Below are 23,115 nucleotides of genomic sequence, written 5' to 3'. Positions count from 1 at the left end.
GTAAAACACTCCTGGTTATCATAATGCTTTGTTCATTTCAATTACAAGGATGGAGTCATCTGGATGTTAGGTTATTGTTGTCGGTGACATAGGACGCTGCAGCATGCCAGCTTCAGCACTTCACTGGCCTGGCAGGCAACATACGCAGTAGTTGTCACTGCTGATGACTATGCTGCCATGGGGACCAAGCACCATTGTGTTTGTGAGGGAAGGCCCTGGCTGCAGGGACAACACACAGAAACAGACGGTGTTAAGCCGTAGAACCCAGGATGTCCAAAGTTGAAGGCATATGCCTGCACTGTGCTTTGATTGGCAACAGTGAGTGCCCAAAAGGACCGGTGAACAGCGATGGTGTAGCTGGGCAGCCCTTAGCACAGGCTCGAGCACATGACCGAACAGCAAGATGGTTGCTGGCACAAGGAAGTAACCCATCATGTGGTGCGAAGACACGAAGTTGTCTGCAACATTATTCTTCTTGTGCAAGACTGTGTATTCCCTTCAACCCTTCATCATGCATCCAGAATATTAGACCTGTTTTTATTTCTCAGAAGATCCAAATTCCAGCAATCCTTGAAAGTGTTTCAGGTATTCAGTGATGAATGGTGGCTGTTCTGGTATGCTTAACTGATCCTTGCTTTGTTGTGACAACTCTCACGTGGTGAGGTTCTGATCAGGCCAAATTTCTCGTTATACAGACTGATAAATTTATTTGTCATTTGAGTGGTTCAGTGCTTGCTTCCGGAGAAAGATTTTAGGCTCATTTCTGATGAGCTGCTGAATAAACCACTTTTTGTTTATCCTGGGATGTGATACCTGTTTGCTTCCTGTGTGTTCTTCACACAATTTATGATATTACTTTAATAGATCTGTATTCATTATAATAATTACAGTTTCAAATAAGACCATTGCTGATGGGTGTAAATAAAAGTGGACTATCAGTTTAATAAGTCATGATCATAAAGTACTACCATGTAGTAGTTGTGGAAGAATGGAAAAACTTGCTTATGTATTTGTGTTTTGGATAGTTCAGCGACTGCTTTCAGAGAATGATTTTAGGCTAATTTCTGATGAATGACTGGGTAAACCACTTTTCGTTTATCCAATTCTTTAAATATGTAAACTATTTAAACCATCACTTTAATAAGTTATCTTTGCAAAGTAGTAACACGAGTTATTTACAGAAGAATGAAACAACTGGTAGAAACTAAACTAGAGGAAGCAGTTTGGGTTTGAGGGAAATGTAGAAACACCCAAAGCAGCACTGTAAGAAAATTGTTCAGAAACTCTTTTCTTATTATTTCATTTGAGAGAGTGCAAAAAAAGTTGTACAAGGTGGCCTAGTTTTGTTTCTTTCAAGATATGGCCAGAGATTTTGTGTCTCAAACTTGCCAAAAACTCATGGATGCCCTGTTGACAGCTGTGCTGTGGGATCAGACAAATGATTATATCCCCAGAATATTGGATTAGTTATTATAAAACTTTACCAATGTTTATTGGGGATATATGCAAATGTTCATAGAAAATTTCATCAAAATCCGTGATGGCCGTGTGGGAACCTCTAGACCACTTTAGATGGAATGACACTATAGGTAGTAGATGAGTTTTGTTATCTGGGCACAAAAATAACTGGTGGTGGCTGAAGTTCTAGGATATAAAATATAGACTAACAGTAGCAAGAAAAGCATTTCCGAAAAAGAAAAATTTAATTAGATCAAATACAAAAATGTAAATGATAGGAAGTGTTTTCTGGAGGTATTTGCTGGAGTGTATCCTTGTACAGATACTTGAGTGATAAGCAGTTCAGAGAAGAAGAGAATAGAAGCTTTTGATATGTGGTGCTACACAAAAATGTTGAAGATAGGAAGGGAAGATCGAATAGCTAATAAGGAGGTAGTGAATTAATGAAGAAGCAGTTTGGGTTCTCTTTGCTTCCTCTCTTGTTTTGCCATCTGCCTCCTTAAATTCATTTTTTTCATTTTTGACTAGTTACCATTAACATACATGAGTATAATCTGCTATATAAGAGAAAGGTTGGCCCTCAGTCTTAACAAATATGGCACCAGAACTAATTTTATGCTTAGTTTTGTGTATGTAATTAATTTCATGATTTATTTTGATTATTCCTAGTTAATATCTTTTGTTATAGGGTGAAATTAGTAATTGTTTCATGATTTAGATTCTATTGTTGACTTACAAGCAAATATAAATTCTGTAATAATTATAAACATTTGGAAGAAGAACTACTAGGATTCTTTAAGTATTTATTTGGCGCTATTCAAAAACATGTTAGAAAAGCCAGCCCTTATTTAATTCCAAAATTCTGTAAATAAAACATCGAACAATGTACAGTTTCAGTACTTATTATTGTGAGGATGTATAAAGACCTGATTTTTGTTCCCAAGACAGTCAGTCCACGGCCAATTTTCAGATGGGAAGTCTGTATCAGTTAGAGCAACAATAATGCAGTAACTTAACAGTGGAATTAGTGTAACACAAGTAGGCCATGTGTTAAAATAATGACAGTGTCTGTTCAATTTGTTTGAGAAATAGTGTCACACTTACTGTATTATTATGCTTGAACTGTGTGATTGGGTTTTTACTGCTCATAGATGTTCAACAGCAAACTACTGTAGCAGTATGCTGATGTTTACCTACAACTATTAATGAGGCTTATCAGTAGTGAACTGGTCATATAACTGTGTGATTTAAGGTTGTGAGCAGTGAAAGAAAAGAGTTGTGAAACGCAACTGTCAGCCACATCATTTACAGTAATCAGTGTTGAACTTCCAACCCCCCATTTTTAAGCGAGTATAACAATGCAGTACATCAACACCGAGGACTATCAACGAAGAAATAAAGTAGGTGAATGTCACAAGTTGAATTGGGCAGAAAAGAAATTTCTGGCACAACTTGAGTAAAACAAGGTATTGGTTGATAGAACATACTCTGCGGCTTCATGGAGTTGTCAGTTTGGTTGTGGAAGGATACCATTCAGCAAGTGAAACAATTTTGTGTGTGTGTGTGTGTGTGTGTGTGTGTGTGTGTGTGTGTGTGTGTGTGTGTGTGTGCGTGCGTGTGATTCATTTGAAGTGATTCCCAGTGTCTTTTACCTATAAATAATCTTGGGAAATCCAGGACGGAATAATGACAATATTCTGAAAAGGATTCGTTGCTACTCCCTCGGAGATGCTGAGTCGCAGATAGGTACAACAAAAAGACTGTCAAACAAATACACCTTCATCAGAATTAGACAAAACACACACACACACACACACACACACACACAAAAACCACTGTCTCTGGTTGCCGAGGCAGCCAGAGACAGTGGTCATATATGCATCACTGCAGTCCACTGGATGATGGAAAAGGTAGATACATCTTTAGTGTCCACACTCACCACACTCACTCTTTTTCTCACTTTGATAGAGTAGTGCTTCCATCAAAGATCAAAGCAAGCTATGAAGTCATCACAGTCCGACCATACATTTTGAACCTGATGCGCTGCTACCAGTGTCATCGTTACAACCACACTTGAATGTCTTGTTGACACCTGGTCAAATGTGTTACAAGTGGTTGGTATGCTCACGACTGCAATTGCCCGCCCCTTTGCCCCACTGTATCAATTGCAATGGCGGCCATGCAGCCTCCTCCTGAGGATGTCCCGTGTATCTCGATTAGTGTACTATCCAGGAGATCTGGGTGAAGGAAAGTGCCTTACCTTGTCACTAGCAAGTTGTTGGAGGCCCTGCATTTTACCATACGGCACTTACAGTACCTTCTTGCTACATCTCGCTCCAAGGAGGACATGACCACACAGACTTGCGACCTCAAATTCAGCACTGTGGTTGTAAATTCACCCAGTGTCACCGAGCATCCCTGTCTTCTTTTCCTACAGCTGTACAACAAGCCACCTAATTTTTGCCTCATGCAGTGAAATCACCTGCTACACTACCAGCAGGTGAGAGGATGAAAGAACACTCCCACAAAGAATTCTTATGTCCCTCCAGCCAACAGACATCTGAATCTTCATCTGGGAATCTTCCAACTGCAAATGCTGTGAGAAATCAAACAAAGGCAAATGGTCTTCTTCTCTGACTTGAAGATCCTCTTCAATGGTTTCACCACGTGATAGCCTCACCCAGCCAACCTTCATGTCGCACTGGAATCTGCAGATTAACTGGGGAAGAAAGTCAACACCTCTGTAGATCTCATAGAACAGGATCCTCCTCCATCTGCACCCTGTAGCTGAGAGTCTTCGAAGGCTGGCACTCGGCAGTTGCTGAGTCGACACCCCTTCATTTTTTCCCTCTTCCCCTTTCTCCATCACGACTCTCCTCCAATGGGACGTTTGTAGCCTTAGACCCAACAAGGAGGAATTACGGTTGCTCTTGGAATCGCAGCGTCCACTTGTTCCCTGACTCCAGGAAAAAAATTGCGTCCTCACGAACACTTTGACCTCTTGAATTTGTTTCCACCTGCTTTAACCTTCCACCCTGAGGACGGCATTCCATCTCATGGGGGAGTCATGCTGCTCATTGGGGTGACATTCACAGTCAAACCATCTCACTCAACACCCGGCTACAAGCTATTGTAGTCTGCATTTTCCTTCCTCGCTTTAGCTTTTCATTTTGTACCGTCTATGCCCCTCTGTCATTTGGGTGCCACTAGGGCAGACTTCCTCCAGTTTACTGGACAACTCCATGATTCCATTTTGCTGCTCGGTGACTTTAAAGTGCACCTTTCCCTTTGGGGCGCTCCCAGAACCTGCCCAAGAGATGCTGTCTTGGCTGACCTTCTCAGTAAACTCAACCTCATCTGTCTTAACACTGGAGCACCCACGCTCCTTGGACCTCTCATTCTGCACTGCCAGCTTGCTCATCATCCCAAGTGGTCCATTCACTCTGACATGTAGGCAAGCAACCATTTCCTATGTGCTATCCGTTTGCTGAATCCTACCCCAACTACAGTAGAACCCCTCTAATCCGTCACATTCGGGACCGGGACTATGGTCGGAACGAGAAAAAGGTCGGATTATCTGAAAAATCTAATATTTATTGCAAAAAATATAAAAAGACATTTAGTACAAAAAATTAAATGATTTAAGAACTAAAAGATGTCTACAGTAATATAAAAAGATGTTTTTTACACAGTGTTAAACAGTATATTAACTAAAAAAACGTCTACACACACTATAATATGTATTGGTTTTAAAAGGAAAAACGACAAACAAATTACAGTACTGTTCTGTACATAATAACGTATAAACAATATATACTGTAAACTAAAAATTGTTAATATCACTATATAAAAAAGTAATTTTTTACAAATAAATAAACTACTGTATGTATAAACTAAGAAATGATTATATGTATGCATTGTTTTTACAGTAAAAACGAAAACAAATTACTTGGAAAAAAAGTCGGGATACATTTTTGACGAGTTTTCCAAGGATCAATCCAGCCTTCACTGGCAGCAAATTTACTTTCGCCTCCAGTTTTTTGTGCAAAACTATCACTTTTTCTTTGAGAATTGGCCCGGATATTGGAGTGCCTTTACTTTATTCTTGACAAAACCATATCCACAATGCGTTATCAAGCAGTTCAAGTTTAGGCTTTTTTAATGTTTTGCGATTCTTCAGAGTGTTTTCACTGCATAGGAGTCAACGTCTTTTCGATTCTGCCTCCAATCCTTAATTGTCGTAACACCTACATTCAGTTTCTTTGTAATTTTTTGGTGCGAATCTCCTTCGTCCAGTCTTTGTAGCACTGCTAATTTTTCATTTAGTGAAAGAGGTACGTGTTTACGTTCGTATCCAGACGTGTTCAAAAACAGACAACTGTACACACAGTGAATCTACAGTAATAAGTACGGTAGAGAACACGGAATAAAGCAAACAACGAAGTTTTTTAATCCCAACAAAGGATAAAACTGCACAATAACGTACAGTATAACAATATGCACAGCGATAGACACCGAAACAATGGCCCGACAGGCGTCCAGTAAGTGACAAGTTGGCACAGGCTCGCGAGCCTCAACATAGTCGGACTAACCGGAGTGACGGACCATCCAAGGTCGGATTAGAGGGGTTCTACTGTATGTGCAAACCCAAATGGCAGCTTTCTAAGGCCGACTGAAGGCTTTTCTCCTTGCTGAAGACCTTTTGTGAACAACATTTTCCCAATTGTGATGACGAGGTAGAATACCCTGCAGACGTTATCCTTACTGCCGCGGAAAGTTCTGTACAGGATGGGCGTATGGGCAGGCGGTGGGTGTTATGGAATAATAGTGTAATTTTTAGAGAAAGGCCATTTATTGGCTAAAGCATGTTGAAAGGGGATACATAGGCCTAGGGAGGTGAGGGTGAGCCAGAGCTTACAATTTGGCGAACATTGTTCGCGAAGATACCGAAAGTTGTTGTCTGCCAAAACTAAGTCCACAGTGCCGCAGCACCGGGAGAAGCGGCAGATGTTCAATGCTACAGGGCGCGCATCTGACTCTCGGGTGAGCAAGAATACAAGAGAGCGAGCCCGGCGACGGGTGGCTGGGTACGTTCGACGCACCACGCGGCTTCCTCCGCCCTGATTGGTCAGGACCGAGCAAACCGTGCGGGCGGCATGGAACTTTCCAGAGCGTTGCATGCTAAGCGACGCTTGGGGCGGCGTTACCTCATAAGCACATGAGAGAGGCGCGTGATCAAGGTGCCCATCCTTGGTGCTTACTTCCTGTTGCTAGACCGTTAGACGAAAGAATTTACAGGCAGCTAACACTGCCGGCCGTGGCTTGGCCGCAATGGAAAAATGAAGTTACCGTTTGTAGGCTCATATAATAAAGTAAAATCTCCTAGTGCCTGGCTCATCCTTTACTGTTCCATTCCTCGCACTTCGTCTTTACTGTGCCATATCCTGGTCCCTCGGGGAACTGAGGTGTGCCGCAATGAATTTTGCGTTTTTAACAGTCATCCTATTATGGTGAACTGCATTTTGAGTAAACAGTTGTATTTGCAGTGTCGTAGTGTTCTTTGAGATAGCAGAAAAGTTAGCTGGATTTCCTTCACTAGTTCTCTTAAGAGTTCCACTCCCTCATCCATCGTGTGGGCCAACCTCCAATAGCTCTGTGGGACCAGGGTCCATTCCCCAATTTCTGGCCTGACCATGGCAGATGATGTCATAGTGGACCCAGTTGCTACCTCCAACACCTCGAGTCTCTATTTTGTGGAGATTTCGAACTCCACCCATTATCATACTGCTTTCCTCCTTGAGAAATGAGTGGAGGAGGTTCCGGCGATAGCCTTCTCTTCTCAGAATCGTGAGTGCTACAATACTGCCTTTACTATGAGGGAGTTAGATCATGCTCTCACTTCATTCCAATCCTCTGCCCCAGAGCTGGATGCTGCAGCAGCATTCTCCTGTGGGCAAGCACTTTCTCCTTCATACATACAATTGCATTTGGGCAGAGGGCACGTTTCCCAGTCGCTGGCCTGAAACCACTGTCACATTCGTACCTGAGCCCAATAATGACTAACACCTTCCTTCTACCAACTGCGCCAATTCTCTCTGCAGCTGTGTTTGCAAGGTGATGGAATGTATGGTTCATGCCCGCCTGGTACGGTGGCTCGAGTCTCAAAATTTATTAATCACTGCACAATGTGGATTTTGAGCATGGTGTTCTGCAGTTGACCATATTCTCACTTTGTCGATCCATGTGATGAATGTTTTTCTGCAGAAATACCAGACAGTGGTTGTGTTTTTTTGATTTGGAGAAAGCTTACGACACCTGCCCTGAGGACTGTTATCCTCTGTATTCTCTATACGTGGGGCTTCTGAGGCCGCCTGCCCCGTTTCCTTAAGGAATTTGTAAAAGACCGGGCTTTCGAGGCACGTGTGGCTTCTGTCTTGTTGGACACTTTTATCCAGGAAAACGGTGTACTTCAGGGTTCTGTCCTGAGAAATTGTCGTCATTGCTGTTGCCATAAACCCTATTATGGTCTGTTTCCTGCTGGGCATCTTCGACTCCCTTTTCATTATCGATTTTGCGATCTATTGCAGCTCTCCACGTTCTTATCTCCTGGAACGGTGTCTCCAGTGATGTCTCAATCAACTTTACTTGTGGAGCATCAACAATGGCGTTTTCTTTTCTACTGACAAAATTGTTTGTATGAATTTCTGGTGGTGCAGTGGATTTCTTCCACTGTCCTTACATCGTGGGTCTGTTGCTCTTCCATTCGCTGAAACTGTGAAATTCCTGGGGATCATGCTTGATAGCAAACATTCTTAGTCCTCCCATGTGTCTTACCTGGCCACCTTCTGTACCTGGTCCCTCAGTGTACTAAGTGTCCTCAGCAGTACTTCATGGGGAATGGATCGGACCACGTCCCTCCGTTTGTACCGATCCCGTGCCCATTCAAAACTAGACTATGGGTGTTTCGTTTATGCATCTGCAAGTCCGTCCATCTTATGCCATCTCAATACAATCCACCATTGTGGCATCCGTGTGGCCACTGGCTTGTTTTACACGAGGCTGGTTGAGAGTCTGTTTGCAAAAGCTGCTGTACTACCGCTGTCCTACCGCTGTGACTTTCTCCTCAGCAGATGTGCATGCCGTTTGTGTACCATGTGTGACCACTCATCCTATGCCGCCTCCTTTGATGACTCCTTTAGCTGCCAGTATGGGGCACATCCCTCTTCTCTGTTACCTCCTGGAGTTTGCTTTTGGCTATTGCTGTGGCAGCTTAACTTCACACTACCTGCCTCTTTCTCAATGGGTGTGAACCCTGAGCACCATCTTGGCTTTGAGCGACAGCTATTGTTCACCTTGGACTTCATTTGCCTCCTGAGGATGCTATTCCAGGCTCACTCTATCCCCATAAGTTTCTCGACCTTCGCAAAAAACTTCGCGATAGTACCTTTTTGTACACTGATGGCTCTCGGATTGACTGTGGTGCCAGGTGTGCCTTTATTATTGTCACCAACGAGTTTTGGTATTGGCTTCTGGAACACTTCAGAGCCTCTGTGTGCTATACACAGCCTGCTCCAGGAAAGCTTTCACTTGCACACTCTTGATGGAGACACTGTGATGTTGTGGGTCCCTGGTCATGTCTCTCTGATGGGAAATGAGGCTGCTCATACTGCTGCCAAGGCTGCAGTCGTCCTACCTCGGCCCACTAGTTCTTCCATTCCCTCCAATGATCTCTGTGTTGCTGTCTGTCGGCAGGTGCTGTCGCTTTGCCATCACCACTCGTCTTCCCTTCATGGGAACAACTTCCGGGAAATTAAACCTCTCCCAGCAGCTTGGCTGACCTCCTCTCAGCCCGCTCGCTGCAAGGAGATCATTTTAGCTAGGTTGCTTATTGGGCACTGTTGTTTTAGTCATTACCATTTGTTAAGTGGTGATCATTGTCATCAACTTTGATGTTTTGCCATTTCCTGACCAAATGCACTTTTTTTACCACTTATTTTCTAATTTGTGTTTGCTGTATGAGTTATCCGCTGTTTTTGTGAACGGCGTGCCGTCGACCGCATTTCACTTTTTATATGGTGAAGGACATTTAATCTTTTGTCCAGGACCTCCGTTGTCTTTGTGGTGTATTTTATGGACCTTTTTCCGAGTGGAAGTCCCTGTTTTTAGCTGTCTTTCCTTCCATCGATTGGGCTCGGCGTTTAGTTGTTTTTAACTCCTTTTTCATCTTCATGTTCTACAGTTCTAACATGGGTGTGTTTGATGTATTTGTTTTTGTGCCCTAAAACAAAACAAACGAACAGTATGCAACATGTCCAGAACATGGGAATTCTTGGTGCTGAGCCAACAAACAAATTGTAGAGGGATGTGTAAACACCCACACTTTAAGGAAGGTAAAGCTGTCTGGAAACAGTATGGCAACAGTGCTGCCCATGGAATCGAAACTGACTTCTGATGCACTAGTGGAAAGAAATTTGAGGGAGATGTAGCAGTAACACACACTCCAGTACTGTTACAAATGTAGCACTGTCAAGCACTACTTGTCTGAATGAAGTGCTTATGTAGAATAAGAACAGAAATAGGACGTACACTATACCTCATTTTGGCTGTTCGTGACACTTTGCTGGCATTATGTGAAAGTTTCCTTCCCTGATGATGTTGCTGTTGTCCACAACTTTGTGTTGATCCACTGTCAGCTGTTTCAGGTGCAGATGATGATGCTAACTCTTTATTCAGATCCATGGCAACTGATTTTATTAGATTTTCAGCTTCTTCGTCTGTAAGAGTATCTCCCCTCCAGTAGTCAATACACTTGTTTGGAATGATACATGGCCTTTCTAATCTTCCAATGTTGCACCAACGAAAGCTAATGTCAAAGCAGCAGAAGCAAATTGACCATGTGGTCTAGTGGTTAGCATTTTTGGTTAGTAAAGTTGAGGTCTCAGATTTGATTCCTGTTGGCCACCTCATATTTTTCTCTGATGGAAAGATCTGTAAGGAGGTTCACTGAGCCTTGTGAGGCTGACTGAAACACCACTTGAAAATGAAATCATCAAAGTTGAGGCACGAGTTGCTGAAGCGTTGTTGGTCAAAAGGCTTGTGCCAGGTGAGGTAATGTACAACATTTATTTATTAGCAGTATAAGTGTGAACAGTTATTTTTCAGGTTCGAGTGTGAGATGCTTGATATATTACAGCTACAGGTCTTACTTTTTGCAAGATTGCAGACTAATTCTACAAGTTTTAGGTCTATATGGTATGGCTTCAGTAGAAAGGGAACCATTTTCTTTCAAAATTTTGTAGTGGAATTAAGTAACTAATACTCGTTGAAAGTACCTTGTAACGTATATTTTGTGGTTGCTTTCCGAATTTGAATGTAAATATTATGTTGTTTCATTGAACCGATGGACAATGTATTTGTCTAGTAAATTGCCAATGCTTTTTGGCTTTTCTCCTCACTTTGAATTGTCTGATACAGTACGCATTTTTTGAGTAACTTTGTGACACCATTACCATAAAAGCATGCTTACTGTTCAGTGAAGTTGTTAGAGAGTATTGATACTTGAAGATTTTGCTTATGACAACTATGAAATTGCAGGAAGGAAAATTTTTGTAGTGCATATTACATTAAAAAAATAAATAAATAAATAAATAAAAATAAAAAAAATACGATCTGCTGACACAGCGGGGAGACACAAGTTTGTGATAATGTTGCATAAAGTTAGTAAACCCTGATGCCAAATCGAGCAATGTGGCTCAGTAGTTAGCACACCAAACTTGCATTTGGGGGGATGACAATTGAAATCTGTGTCTGACCATTCTGGTTTAGATTCCCTCGATTTCCCTAAATCGCTCCAGGCAAATGCCGACATGGTTCTTTTGAAAGGGCATAGCCGATTTCCTTCTTCCATCCTTAAAACAATCTGAGCTTGTGCCCCACCTCTGAGATTTTGTTGTAGATGGGCTGTTGAATTGTAATCTTTCCTATTTCCTTCCTGAAACCATTTATTGTGTACTGTACACATAAATGTGAGATCTGTAAGAATTTGAATGATAGTTTTTTTGTTCTGTAGATTTATATTCATATTAACCTAATGATTTTGACAGCAAATGATAACCCTGTGTTGTATTTTCTATAGGTTACTACTCACTGTTTTGAGGTAAAATGTGTATTTATAGATCATATAGTGTGCAGTGCTAAAGGTTTTGTTGTTTATGTTCTAGGATGAGACTGGTGTTTCCCTTAACACTGTGGACAGTGTTGAAGGTTTTGTGGCTGACATCAATAATGGCCATTGGGATACAGTGCTTAAAGCAATTCAGTCACTTAAACTTCCAGACAAGAAGCTTATTGATCTCTATGAGCAGGTGAACTTCTACAGCAGCTCATCACTGTAGTTTAGAGTCTTTTACTGCATTGTCAGTTATTATTGTATTTTATACAAATCCCTTGTTTCATAATTTTTTTAATCTGCTTTCCGTGAATTACGGTAGTGATTCATTCAGTGTGTGAGTAACTTTGGTTCAAAGGTTTCCATTAAATTTTGCGTGTAAGATCGTCTGTATGGTTTGAAAGAATTTAAAATCAATATTGAGTCTTTCCTTCTCATCCCGTATGTTAAGTCTCCCGTGACCCACGGTTCTGAGTGACCTTCCCAAAATCTATCGCCTTTCCAAGATCACTCCATTCCTTTTCCTTCATCCTTCTTCCTTCCCCTTCAACCCTTCTGCTTGAAGGAGGAGCCACTCCAAAAGCTTGCCAATTACAACAGTATTTTATGTGTGGTTTCTGCGGCTGCTTGGTAAGTAGATTTTTTATCTACCTGATTAAATAATTTTAAAAATAACTTTGTAATTATGTGATCTTATCAGTTTACATGCATGAACTCTGCCACCTCTTGTGGGCAGGGTTAACAAGACTGTTGTCTTCAAACATATAGCAAGGGCAGTTCGCTAAGATCTTAAGCTGTAAAAGGATAAAACAATGTTACATGTATCACTTATAGTTTGCCAGAAATAGCTGAGGATACACTAGTTTAAACTTTTCAGATGTGCATTCCTTGAAATTGCATGCTGTGTCAAATTATAGAGGGAATATTGTGCAGTGTGTAAAATTGTGAAGAATGTTGTTAAAATAAAACTGCAGGAATGATATGTGTGAATGAAATTAACTTTCCCATAAGTTAAATACACAGCAGTTGGATATATGTATATGATTCCACATGGAGTATTAAGCATGGTGTGAAGCCACTAGAGTCAGTACCTCTAAACATTGTGGCACTGAATGAATAAGGAATGGGGTATTTTCCTGAGGAATTCGCCTGCTTGTGGTTTGTATGTGAATCTACAAAGACAACCTTGGCTGCTGGAAGATTGTGACTGACAAAAATTTGTACCAACCATTTTGCAAGCTTATCTGTTGGGTAAAACATACTGGCTGGCTAAGGAAGTCTTCTGGTGTTGCGTTTTCAACTGCCTCCTCCAAAAGGCATTCCACTTCGGTCAATGTAATTTTTTTTTGTTTTCTGCAGCAATATGACATTTAATGTGTGCCCCTAATCAGCTCTATTGCTTGGAAATGGCAGTAGTAGGGAGGCAGTCTGAGCACTTAATGCCTGTATTTTTTTGCTATTTCATCCACAATGTAAACTGGATTCTCTGGCTTGTGGTGTGACAAAAGTTCTAATAATTGTGCCCTTGTTGTCAAATTACTGCCAGCCCATACTATACCTGTCTAGCCAGCAAACGATGTCATTTTTCTTCTTAACTTTTGTGGGAATTTTATCTTGTTGAATGAAATGATATGTAGTGTTATCCATAATAATTACAGAGTTTTTCATTACATTATGACCATGCATAAAGGTATTGTGATTCATCTCCTCATGGTACTCTGAAGTATTGTTTGAACTGAATAACAGCAGACAATGAAAGCTTCGAATTTGCAGCACTTGCTACAATTATTCCTTTTCCTCTGCCTATCGGAGCTGCCATACTGTTGCTGACAGTGTTGTCTATCCAGCCATTTTTCAAACTGTGTCTTGCAGCCACCCATGTTTCATCAAGCCAAATGATATAGTAAAAATTTGTCCCTATGTATTCTTTAAGAAAGTGGCATCACCAGGCTGCAATTTCTTGGCGTTACAATAACTTGTGGCCAGAAATGGATTTATAGCGGAATTGTAACTTTTTCACAACTCATAACAAGGATGATTTACTGCCCTGAGATAGGACCATTGCTACATGGATAGCATGTCACTTTTTGTGTTGGATACTCCTTCTTTAAATAATATACATATATCTGACAGTGAATTGCATCTTCCTGAAAACAGTTCAGATTTGTGACCCTCTTCTCGAGGTACCTCTTTCTTATAACTTCAAGTTGAACAAGTATATTTCAAGGAAGACGCAATACATGAAAGTAACAGATCAAGTAAACAGAGTAAGACGTATGTACGCTTTAACAGTCAAATCATAACTGAGTCTGAGTCTAGTGGCTGCTGGCTGGTTGGCCGCTTAGGTGGCGCTGCTGCAGCATGGCTGGCAGACAGTGCCGCATGTAGAGGACGCGTGTAACTGGGCAGCGGAACTTTGAAAGATCGGCGAGTCACAACACTTTTCCACCCTTTGAAGTTTTTGCACAGGTCTTGATGGAGGTGGCCTGTAGATTGATAATGTCCATAGGTGTTGTTTGACTGGCCGTAAAGTCTCGAGGAGGAGGCTTCCCGTATGGATGGATGTGTCCCCAATGATAATGGGTCGAGATGACAGGAGACGTGGGGGTCGAATCTGCTGGGGCCCCGTGCACCAATCTGCCTGTTGCGGCAAGTCCGGTTGTTATAACAGGAGACATGGGCGATGTGTCCGTGTCCGTAGGAGAAGGAGGCGAGTAGAGTTGCTCCGACAGATGATGGTCATCTGGTTCCTGCATGGGCACGTCTCCTGGTGGCGTCAGTTCTTGTGCTGGCATCGATATGATGGTGAGAGGACTGCGTTGTGAGTAATGAGAGATTCCAGTATCCCGAGCATCAGGTAGAGCCGAAGGTGGTGTAGCGGCATCCAGAACAGGCGTTGCTGGCACTCGAGGCCGAAGCTGGTCCGAATGACGCACTGCAATACCCGTGTCCGTCTGGATTTCATACAGGCGTTGGCCACAGTGTCGTAAGATGTGGCCAGGACTCCATTTTGGCCGCCTGCCGTATCCCCGTACCCATACAAGGTTGTCATCGGTGAACCAGCCAAGCGAAGGCACCCGCGGCCGTGAGGTAGAAGGCCGCAGAAGATGAAGTAGCGTGTGGGGCTGTCGGCCATGTAAGAGCTCAGCCGGGCTGTGGTCACCCATGGAGGTGAAACGGTAAGAAGCCAGAAATAGGAGAAGCGCATCATCAGCCGCAGAAGAAGTCAGGAGTTTCCTCATCTGAGCCTTAAATGTGCGGACCAGTCGTTCAGCCTCACCGTTTGACTGTGGATGGAATGGAGGGGCCATGACATGCATGATGCCATGACGGGCACAAAAATCCGCAAAATCGGAAGAGGCAAATTGCGGACCATTATCAGTAACAAGAGTAGAGGGATGGACTTCCAAAGTGAAAATGCGAGCTAGAGCACTGGTGGTTACCGCGGTGGTAGGTGACGTGCAACGGACAATCAAAGGAAAGTTAGAGTAGGCATCAGTAACGAGAAGCCAATAAGTACCTAAAAAAGGTCTTGCGAAGTCAATATGAATACACTCCCAGGGCTTCTCAGGCGAAGGCCACGGTGACAAAGATGACTTCGGGGCGGTGGCCTGTGATGCACAAGGGCCACAGGCAGCGACCATGTGTGTGATTTCAGAGTCGATGCCGGGCCAATACACATGACGGCGTGCCAGAGATTTTGTGCGAGAGACACCCCAGTGCCCTTGATGAAGGAGGCGCAAGACTGAAGTACGCAAAGATGCAGGTACCACAACACACGGCGAAGCATTTTTGGTGGAAAGGAGGATAACACTACCCCAAGCCGTGAGGCGATAACGCAAAGCGTAGTAGTTCCGCAACGGATCAGAAGTCTTAGCGGACGGACGATCTGGCCAACCCTTCTGAATACAGCGTAAAACCCAGGAGAGGGTAGGGTAAGAATCCGTAGCAGCCGCCAGCCGGTCCCCGGTGATGGGGAACCCGTCCACAACCCACTGCTCGGCAACATCCAGGTAGAAACACAAAAGTTCGTCCCTGTCGAATGCCAGATCAGGACCCATGGGAAGATGAGACAGTGCATCAGCATTCGCATGTTGAGCCGTCAGCCGGAAATGAGTCTCATAATTGAAACGAGACAAGTAAAGAGCCCAATGCTGGAGGCGGTGTGCAGCCTTGTCGGGAAGTGACATTGATGGATGAAACAAGGAAACATGTGGCTTGTGATCCGTAACAAGATGAAATTTGGATCCATAGAGAAAAACACCAAACTTATGAAGAGCATAAATAATGGCCAAAGCTTCTTTTTCAATTTGAGAATACTTTTGTTGGGCATCCATGAGCGTTTTGGAGGGTTGTTCAGAACCATCAGAAAACCGGTGCGCAAGGACTGCACCGACCCTGTATTGAGAGGCGTCCGTGGCAAGAACAAGATGTTGGCCAGGTTGATAAGTAGCCAGGCACGGGGCCTGTTTCAGCATAGTCTTCAATTTCTGGAAAGCCGCATCGCATGACGCAGACCAGTGAAAAGGCACGTTTTTATGCAACAGGTGATGCAACGGCTGAGCCACCGAAGCAGCATACAGTAAAAACTTGTGATAGTATGCTATTTTCCCCAAGAAGGCCTGCAGTTCCTTAACAGATGTAGGGCGAGGAAGGGCATCGATCGCAGTGACAGTGTGCTGAAGCGGACGAATACCATCCCGAGAGAGTTGAAACCCCAAGTACGTGATAGATGCCCGAAAAAATTAAGACCGGCAGTATGTAAGACATGAAAAAGTGTGTGGAGATTTTGAAAATGTTCGTCAGTGTTGGAGCCAGTGACAATAATGTCGTCCTGGTAATTTATACACTCAGGGACAGTGAGCAATAATTGTTCCAAGAATCGCTGAAAGAGAGCAGGGGCGCTGGCAACCCCGAATGGCAATCGTTGGTATTGATAGAGGCCGAAAGGCGTGTTAAGGACCAGAAACTGCCGGGAAGCAGTGTTGAGAGGAAGTTGATGATAAGCTTCTGACAGTTTAGAAAAATACTGGCCTCCAGCAAGTTTAGTGAACAATTTTTCAGGTCAAGGCGTAGGCTAAGTGTCCATAAGGCATTGAGCATTTACAGTGGCTTTGAAATCACCACAGAGATGAATATCACCATTTGGCTTAGCAACGACGACAGGAGAGGACCACTCACTGGAAGCGACAGGAAGCAAGACCCCTGAAGCAGTGAGACAATCCAGCTCCCGTTTGACCTGATCATGAAGGGCCACAGGAATGGGCCGAGCCCAAAAAAACTTAGGCTGAGCAGTGGGTTTGAGAGTGATATGAGCTTCAAAGTCGTTTGCACGGCCTAACCCAGGAGAAAAAAGGGACGAAAATGTCATCGACAAGGAATCCAAGTGAGCATAAGGAATAGCATCGGAGACGATATTGACAGAGTCATCTATGGAGAACGCAAAAACGTGAAAGGCATCAAAACCAAAAAGATTCTCTGTGTTACTGTGGCCGACCACAAATATGGGAACAGTGCGAACGACAGATTTGTAAGATACCTCAGCATCAAATTGTCCCAAGAGAGAAGTCTTCTGTTTATTGTAAGTCCATAATTGCCTAGTGACAGGTGACAGGATTGGAGAATCCAACTGAAGATACATCTGAGATTTGATGATAGTGGCAGCAGAACCAGTATCCACCTGCATGCGAACATCTCGACCAAGTATTTGGACAGTGAGGAATAACTTCCCAGAAAGGGAAGAATTACAATTGACAGACAACACAGAATCAGAAGCAGCGTCATGTTCATGAACATCATGTATGCGGTCGAATTTGCAAACGGATGACACATGACCCTTTTTTTTCTTGCATTTGTGACACATGGCCCAACGTTGTGGACAATCTTCTCGTGCATGTTTCATAAAACACCGCGGATATGAAGGAAGTTGCCATGGGTTTTGCTGCAGTTTCTTAGAGGTTTGTTTGCGGTTAGGCTGGGGCTGTGCTAGGGAGCGTACTGCGGCCACGTCGGCCAGCAGGGGCACGCCACACGCTTCGTCAACATCGCATAGAGGTTGTATTTCGCCCTATGCCTCTATTTGCACTCTAGTGGCGCGAGAAATTTCAAAAGCCTGAGCAATGGCTAGGACTTCATCTAGAGTTGGATTTGCCAACTGAAGGGCACGTTGCCTAACTGCTTTGTCGGGCGCCGATCGGATAATAGCATCCCGTACCATGGAATCGGCGTAGGATTCTTTGTGAACTTCGGTAACAAATTGACACTTTCTACTGAGGCCGTGAAGTTCAGCAGCCCAAGTGCGATAGGATTGATTCAGTTGTTTTTGGCAACGATAAAAGGCAACATGAGAGGCTACCACATATGTTGCTTTTGAAAATAGATGGACAGAAGTGAGCACATTTAGCAAAGGACAAAGATGCAGGATCTTTCAAAGGAGCCAATTGCGACAACAACCAATACATTTGAGGTGAAATCCATGAAAGGAACAGAGACTTACATGTTTGTTCGTCCGCGACATGAAATTGCAAGAAGTGTTGTCGAAGACGTTTTTCGTAATCAGACCAGTCTTCCACCGTCTCGTCGTAAGGAGGAAAAGGAGGTAGAGATGACGACGAGAGACGCCGTGCATTTTATGCCGCGACGAAATCACGAATTGCATTTGTGAGAAGCGTTTGCTGTTCTATGAGACCTTGCAATAGTTGCTCTAAAGTAGCCATGGAAACATGTGGGTCAACGATGGAAAAGAAAAATCACTACCTCGTTGCCAATTGTTATAACTTCAAGTTGAACAAATATATTTCAAGGAAGACGCAATACATGAAAGTCACAGATCGAGTAAACAGAGTAAGACGTGTGTACGCTTTAACAGTCAAATCATAACTGAGTCTGAGTCTAGCGGCCGCTGGCTGGCTGGCTGGCCGCTTAGGTGGTACTGCTGCTGCATGGCTGGAAGACAGCGCCGCATTGTAGAGGACGCGCGTAACTGCGCGGCAGCACTTTGAAAGATCAACGAGTCACAACACTCTTCTTCCCAGGTGTCTCCAGGTCAGACGACTCACCTGATTTTTCTTTCACAAATTTCTCCTTGCAGATTCTTATCACTTATCATTCGCTGATCTCTAGAGCTGCTGCAGTTTGCTCCACCTCTTTATCCAAAGGAACTAGAGGCACTCCTGAATCCCCATCTCTCTCAAAATACTCCCTCAAAGAACACTTGAATTCAACCAACTGACTGCATATAATCACGCCATGTCTGACATTTTTTGAAAGTTTCCTTGGTGTGTACAGCCTTAGTCTGCCCATCTTTCAACTGCTTTCATCACACATTGTAAGGCACATGAAGATAAATGTCACCCAAACCTCTCACTACAACAGCTTCGTGAGGACTTTCTGGCATAAAGCCTTAGGCAGGGCAGTGCAATGGAAGTGGCAATGCTTTGGGAGCTGATGTTGACAGGCCCTATTGGTTTGTTTGTGGCAGGAGCCGTGCAGGTTGCGAACTGTAAATTGACCACTAGTTTAAATCAGACTGTAGAGAACTCTTAAGTGTCAAGTCAGCCTAATGATGTATCTTTGTTGTTATCCTATCACGGTCATTGTATTTTTCTTGCCCTGTTCATTGCCCTTTTTAGGAAAAGTGACCAGGTATTGGCAATGTGTAATGTTTGTTCTTTTTTTTTTTCAGGTTGTGTTAGAACTGATTGAACTACGTGAACTGGGAGCAGCTCGATCACTTCTTAGACAGACAGATCCAATGATTATGATGAAGCAGCAGGAACCGGAGAGATATATTCATCTAGGTTGGTTACATGAAATGATGTATTTTTACTTTGAAAATGCCTTTGCTTGCAGACATTAACTTTATGTGTGAAATAATTAATAATTTTGAGTTGTTGTTCTTTGTGGATGTGTCATTTTGTTCATGAGTATTGTGGTTTATAAGAACTTCTATAACTGGAGACTAGCAGACTGCAAATTAACCCTTCCTCACATGTTGGCTGAAATGGTGACAGGGATTGCTATAACTGAAGTTTTGAGTGTACATTATATTTAATCAACATTACGTGTCAGCTCGACATTGACTTGGAAAATGGCATAGTATGCTTGTGTTGAAGTAAATGTCAAATCTATGCACACATTGATGGATTTATGAAGGATAGAGTGTTGCTTCGCCATTGACCTTGCCACTGTGGTAACACTGGTTCCCGTCAGATCATCGAAGTTAAGCGCTGTCTGGCTGGGCTAACACTTCGATGGATGACCTTCCGGTCTGCTGAGTGCTGTTGGCAAGTGGGGTGCACTCAACCCTAGTGAGGCAAACGGAAGAGCTACTTGATTGAAAAGTAGTGGCTCAGGTGTCATAAACTGACATACGGCCGGGAGAGCAATGTGCTGACCACATGTGCCTCCATATCTGCATCCAGTGATGCCTATGGGCTGAGGATGACACGGCAGCCAGTCGGTACCATTGGGCCTTCATGGCCTGTTCAGGCAGAGTTTAATTTAGTTTGGTTTAGTGTGTCACCTAATTTGGTTTGCATCCAGTGGAGGTACATTATGCATCTGATGACCTGACAGTGAAAGTGGAGCTATAACAGCACACCTTTAATAGACTTTTAAACTAACAAACGCAATTTCAATCACTGTTTCCATGCCTCTTTATCTCCTGATATTCTCTGTCAGTTCTTCAGTTTTTTTTATTTTTATTTATTTATTTATTTTTTTATCTCAATGGTCAGGTGGTCCACCTCGTGATCTTTCAGTGGGCCTCCAGTTTAGTACTGCCTATATGTGTTGTTTATCACTTCTTCATGCAATATGTCCTGCCCATTTCCATTTTAGAGCCCTTCCCTCTCCACAGCATCCTGAATTACTGCTGGTGTTCTTATGCCATCACTTCTTTTTTGATCTTTTTTATGAGACATAATTTCCCTTAATCACTCTAGACAAATGATGGGATGATTCCTTTGAAAAGGCACAGCCGATTTCCTTCCCCATCCTTGAAACATTCAGAGCATGTACTCTCGTCTCTAATGACCTTGATGTCGACAGGATGTTAAACACTGATTTTCCTTCCTTCCTTCCTTCCTTCCTCCCATCCTTCTCAGTGAGACATAGCAGTAACCTTCCCATAGATCTCTGAGCTGAGTTTTCTTTTGAAAAACTTGTTTAAAATCTAAGCCTGACAACCATACATTAGTACAGGATGAATACACTTTTTGAAAACAACCGTTTTTGATTTGTTAGCATATTAGATTTGTGTTTCTTTCATGAACCCTCCAACATAGATTGTTTCGGTGAAAAATTTCAAATTTTAAGTTTCCTTGGATACTAATTAACTGTCTCATATAAACATATTTGTTAAAATTTTTTTCACCAGTGTCATTCAACATAATTTGTCTTGCAGTTACGTATTTCTTGTGCATGTTATTTGTTTTGGACAAATTTAGCTTAAGGACCACCTTTTCGCAACTATCTGATAAATCTGGTATATAGGATTGCATATATAAATTTCTCCCAGTAACATATAACATTATCTCTAAATCCTTGCTGAACCAACTTGATCCATAACCAGAGCCACAGACTGGTGAGCATCAGGCAAGATTCAGGAAAGGGAGATCCTGTATTGAACAGATCTGGCAACTCTAAGCCATACTGCACACCAGACGGTGCCAGAACACTACAGTCACATTTGTGGATTTCAAAAAGCTTGACAAACAAAAGTTGTTTAATAGCCCAGAAGCATCAAGAGTTGATAAACAGACCAGGGCCATCATCTACATAATCTTATCAGGAAACTCTTTAAAAATGAAATTTGTGGGAGAAATCTCAAACTCATTTGAAGTTCACACAGGAGTCCAGCGAGGTGATGGCTTATTGCCAATCTTGTTCAACATTGTTTTGGAAAAATAATCAGGAATGGGAGAAGCACATCAAAGGTATCCAAATTGGAAAAAAAAAGAGAGGAAGTGCTTGGCCCTTGCAGATGACCTGGCTATATCAACAAACAACAAAGATGAAGTGAAACTAGCACTTGATAAACTATATCAAATCTTCTGCAAAACTGGACTCCAAATTTCCTATGAAAAAATTCAGTATAAGGACACCAAATCAGAGGAGAATCCATCCAACCCAAAGGACTGAACATAGTCTCCAACACAGAAAGAATATTCAAATTGCAAAAACCAAACTGACATGGAGTCACAACAACAAAAGACAACTCATAATGCAAGACTACTTCACTACAATATGGTTGTTGTACCAAAAGCCTTGCATGCAGGAGAAACAACTGTAATTAGAGGGGCGACAAAAATTTATCACATAGGAATCAAGAATGAAAAATTTTCAGAAAAATCTATAGCACTGTTCTCGGAGATGGCATTTGTGTCAGACAACCTACAAAGCAACTCCAAGAACACACAGACATCACATGTGAATTTAGGAAAAATATGCATACACTTCTATGGGCATCTATGTAGGATGGATGAAAACAGACACACTGACAAAAAATTAGCTTTGTTAAAGCAAGCAAATGGAAGACCAGGTGGATGAAAGGAACACAGGAAGACCTCCAACAATAGAAAAATTTCAGAAGAAGAAATTGAGGCCAGAAAACAGTTCAGAAGTAAGATCAGAAATGAGAAAACTGGACAAATCTCAACAAAAGAAACATCAGGGAAAAAATGGGCGGATGAAAGGAAGAAGAAATGCAGTGAATTAATGAAGAGGTTTTAGGCAGAATAGAAAATAAAGCTTTGATTGGCTGAAGTTCACATGCTCTCGTAAAAGGGAATAATCCTTGTTCATTGGTCCATTGAGAACTGGTAATCAGATTTAATTAAGTGGGTCATGGTTCCAGTTTTAAAGAATTTTGCTTATATCTATGTTATATTCATGTTGTATGTCCCATACAACCTCCCACCACCACCTACTCCAGTCCGGTCACTAACATCACCTATCCCATCAAAGGCAGGACTACCTGTGAAACCAGTCATGTGGTCTGCATGCTAAGCTGCAACCACTGTGCTGCATTCTATGTAGGCATGACAACCACCAAGCTGTCTGCCTGCCTGAATGGCCACTGAAAAACTGTGGCCAAAAAACAAGTCGATCACCCTGTTGCTGAGCACACTGCCAAACATGATACCCTTCATTTCAATGACTGCGTCACTGCCTGTACCATATGGATCATTCCCACCAACACCATTCTGAATTTCGCAGGTGGGAACTTTTCCTGCAATACATCCTTCGTTCCCGTAACCCTCCTGGCCTCAACCTTCATTAGTCGCTGTCCTCACCCATTCAGCCCCTTCCATGCTCCCATTCTAGCACTAGACAGCCGTCATTCCACCACCACACCCAGTCTTTTATTTATTGTATTTTATTTTATTTGTTTATTTGTTTCTCTCTATTTCTCTCCTTTTCTGCTACTCTCCCTCCCCCTCCTCCCCCTCACCTCTCCCCTGCCCGTTGCCCAACCTGCAGCACTT

The 23,115-nt window shown here is 42.7% G+C and overlaps 1 protein-coding gene across 1 annotated transcript in view; it reads left to right on the top strand.

The window, feature by feature from the left end:
* Positions 1 to 23,115, top strand: part of LOC126195110 (WD40 repeat-containing protein SMU1) — a 116,320-nt gene that overhangs the window by 10,559 nt on the left and 82,646 nt on the right. Inside the window, exons 3-4 of the mRNA XM_049933580.1 lie at positions 11,679 to 11,822; positions 19,311 to 19,425. Coding sequence (XP_049789537.1) covers positions 11,679 to 11,822; positions 19,311 to 19,425 — 259 coding nt within the window. The remainder of the gene's footprint in view (positions 1 to 11,678; positions 11,823 to 19,310; positions 19,426 to 23,115) is intronic.

This window comes from Schistocerca nitens, chromosome 7 (assembly GCF_023898315.1).
Source record: "Schistocerca nitens isolate TAMUIC-IGC-003100 chromosome 7, iqSchNite1.1, whole genome shotgun sequence".
Taxonomy (NCBI): domain Eukaryota; kingdom Metazoa; phylum Arthropoda; class Insecta; order Orthoptera; family Acrididae; genus Schistocerca; species Schistocerca nitens.
The sequence above is the reverse complement of the archived record's forward strand: the minus strand, read 5'-3'. Positions and strand labels throughout refer to the sequence as shown.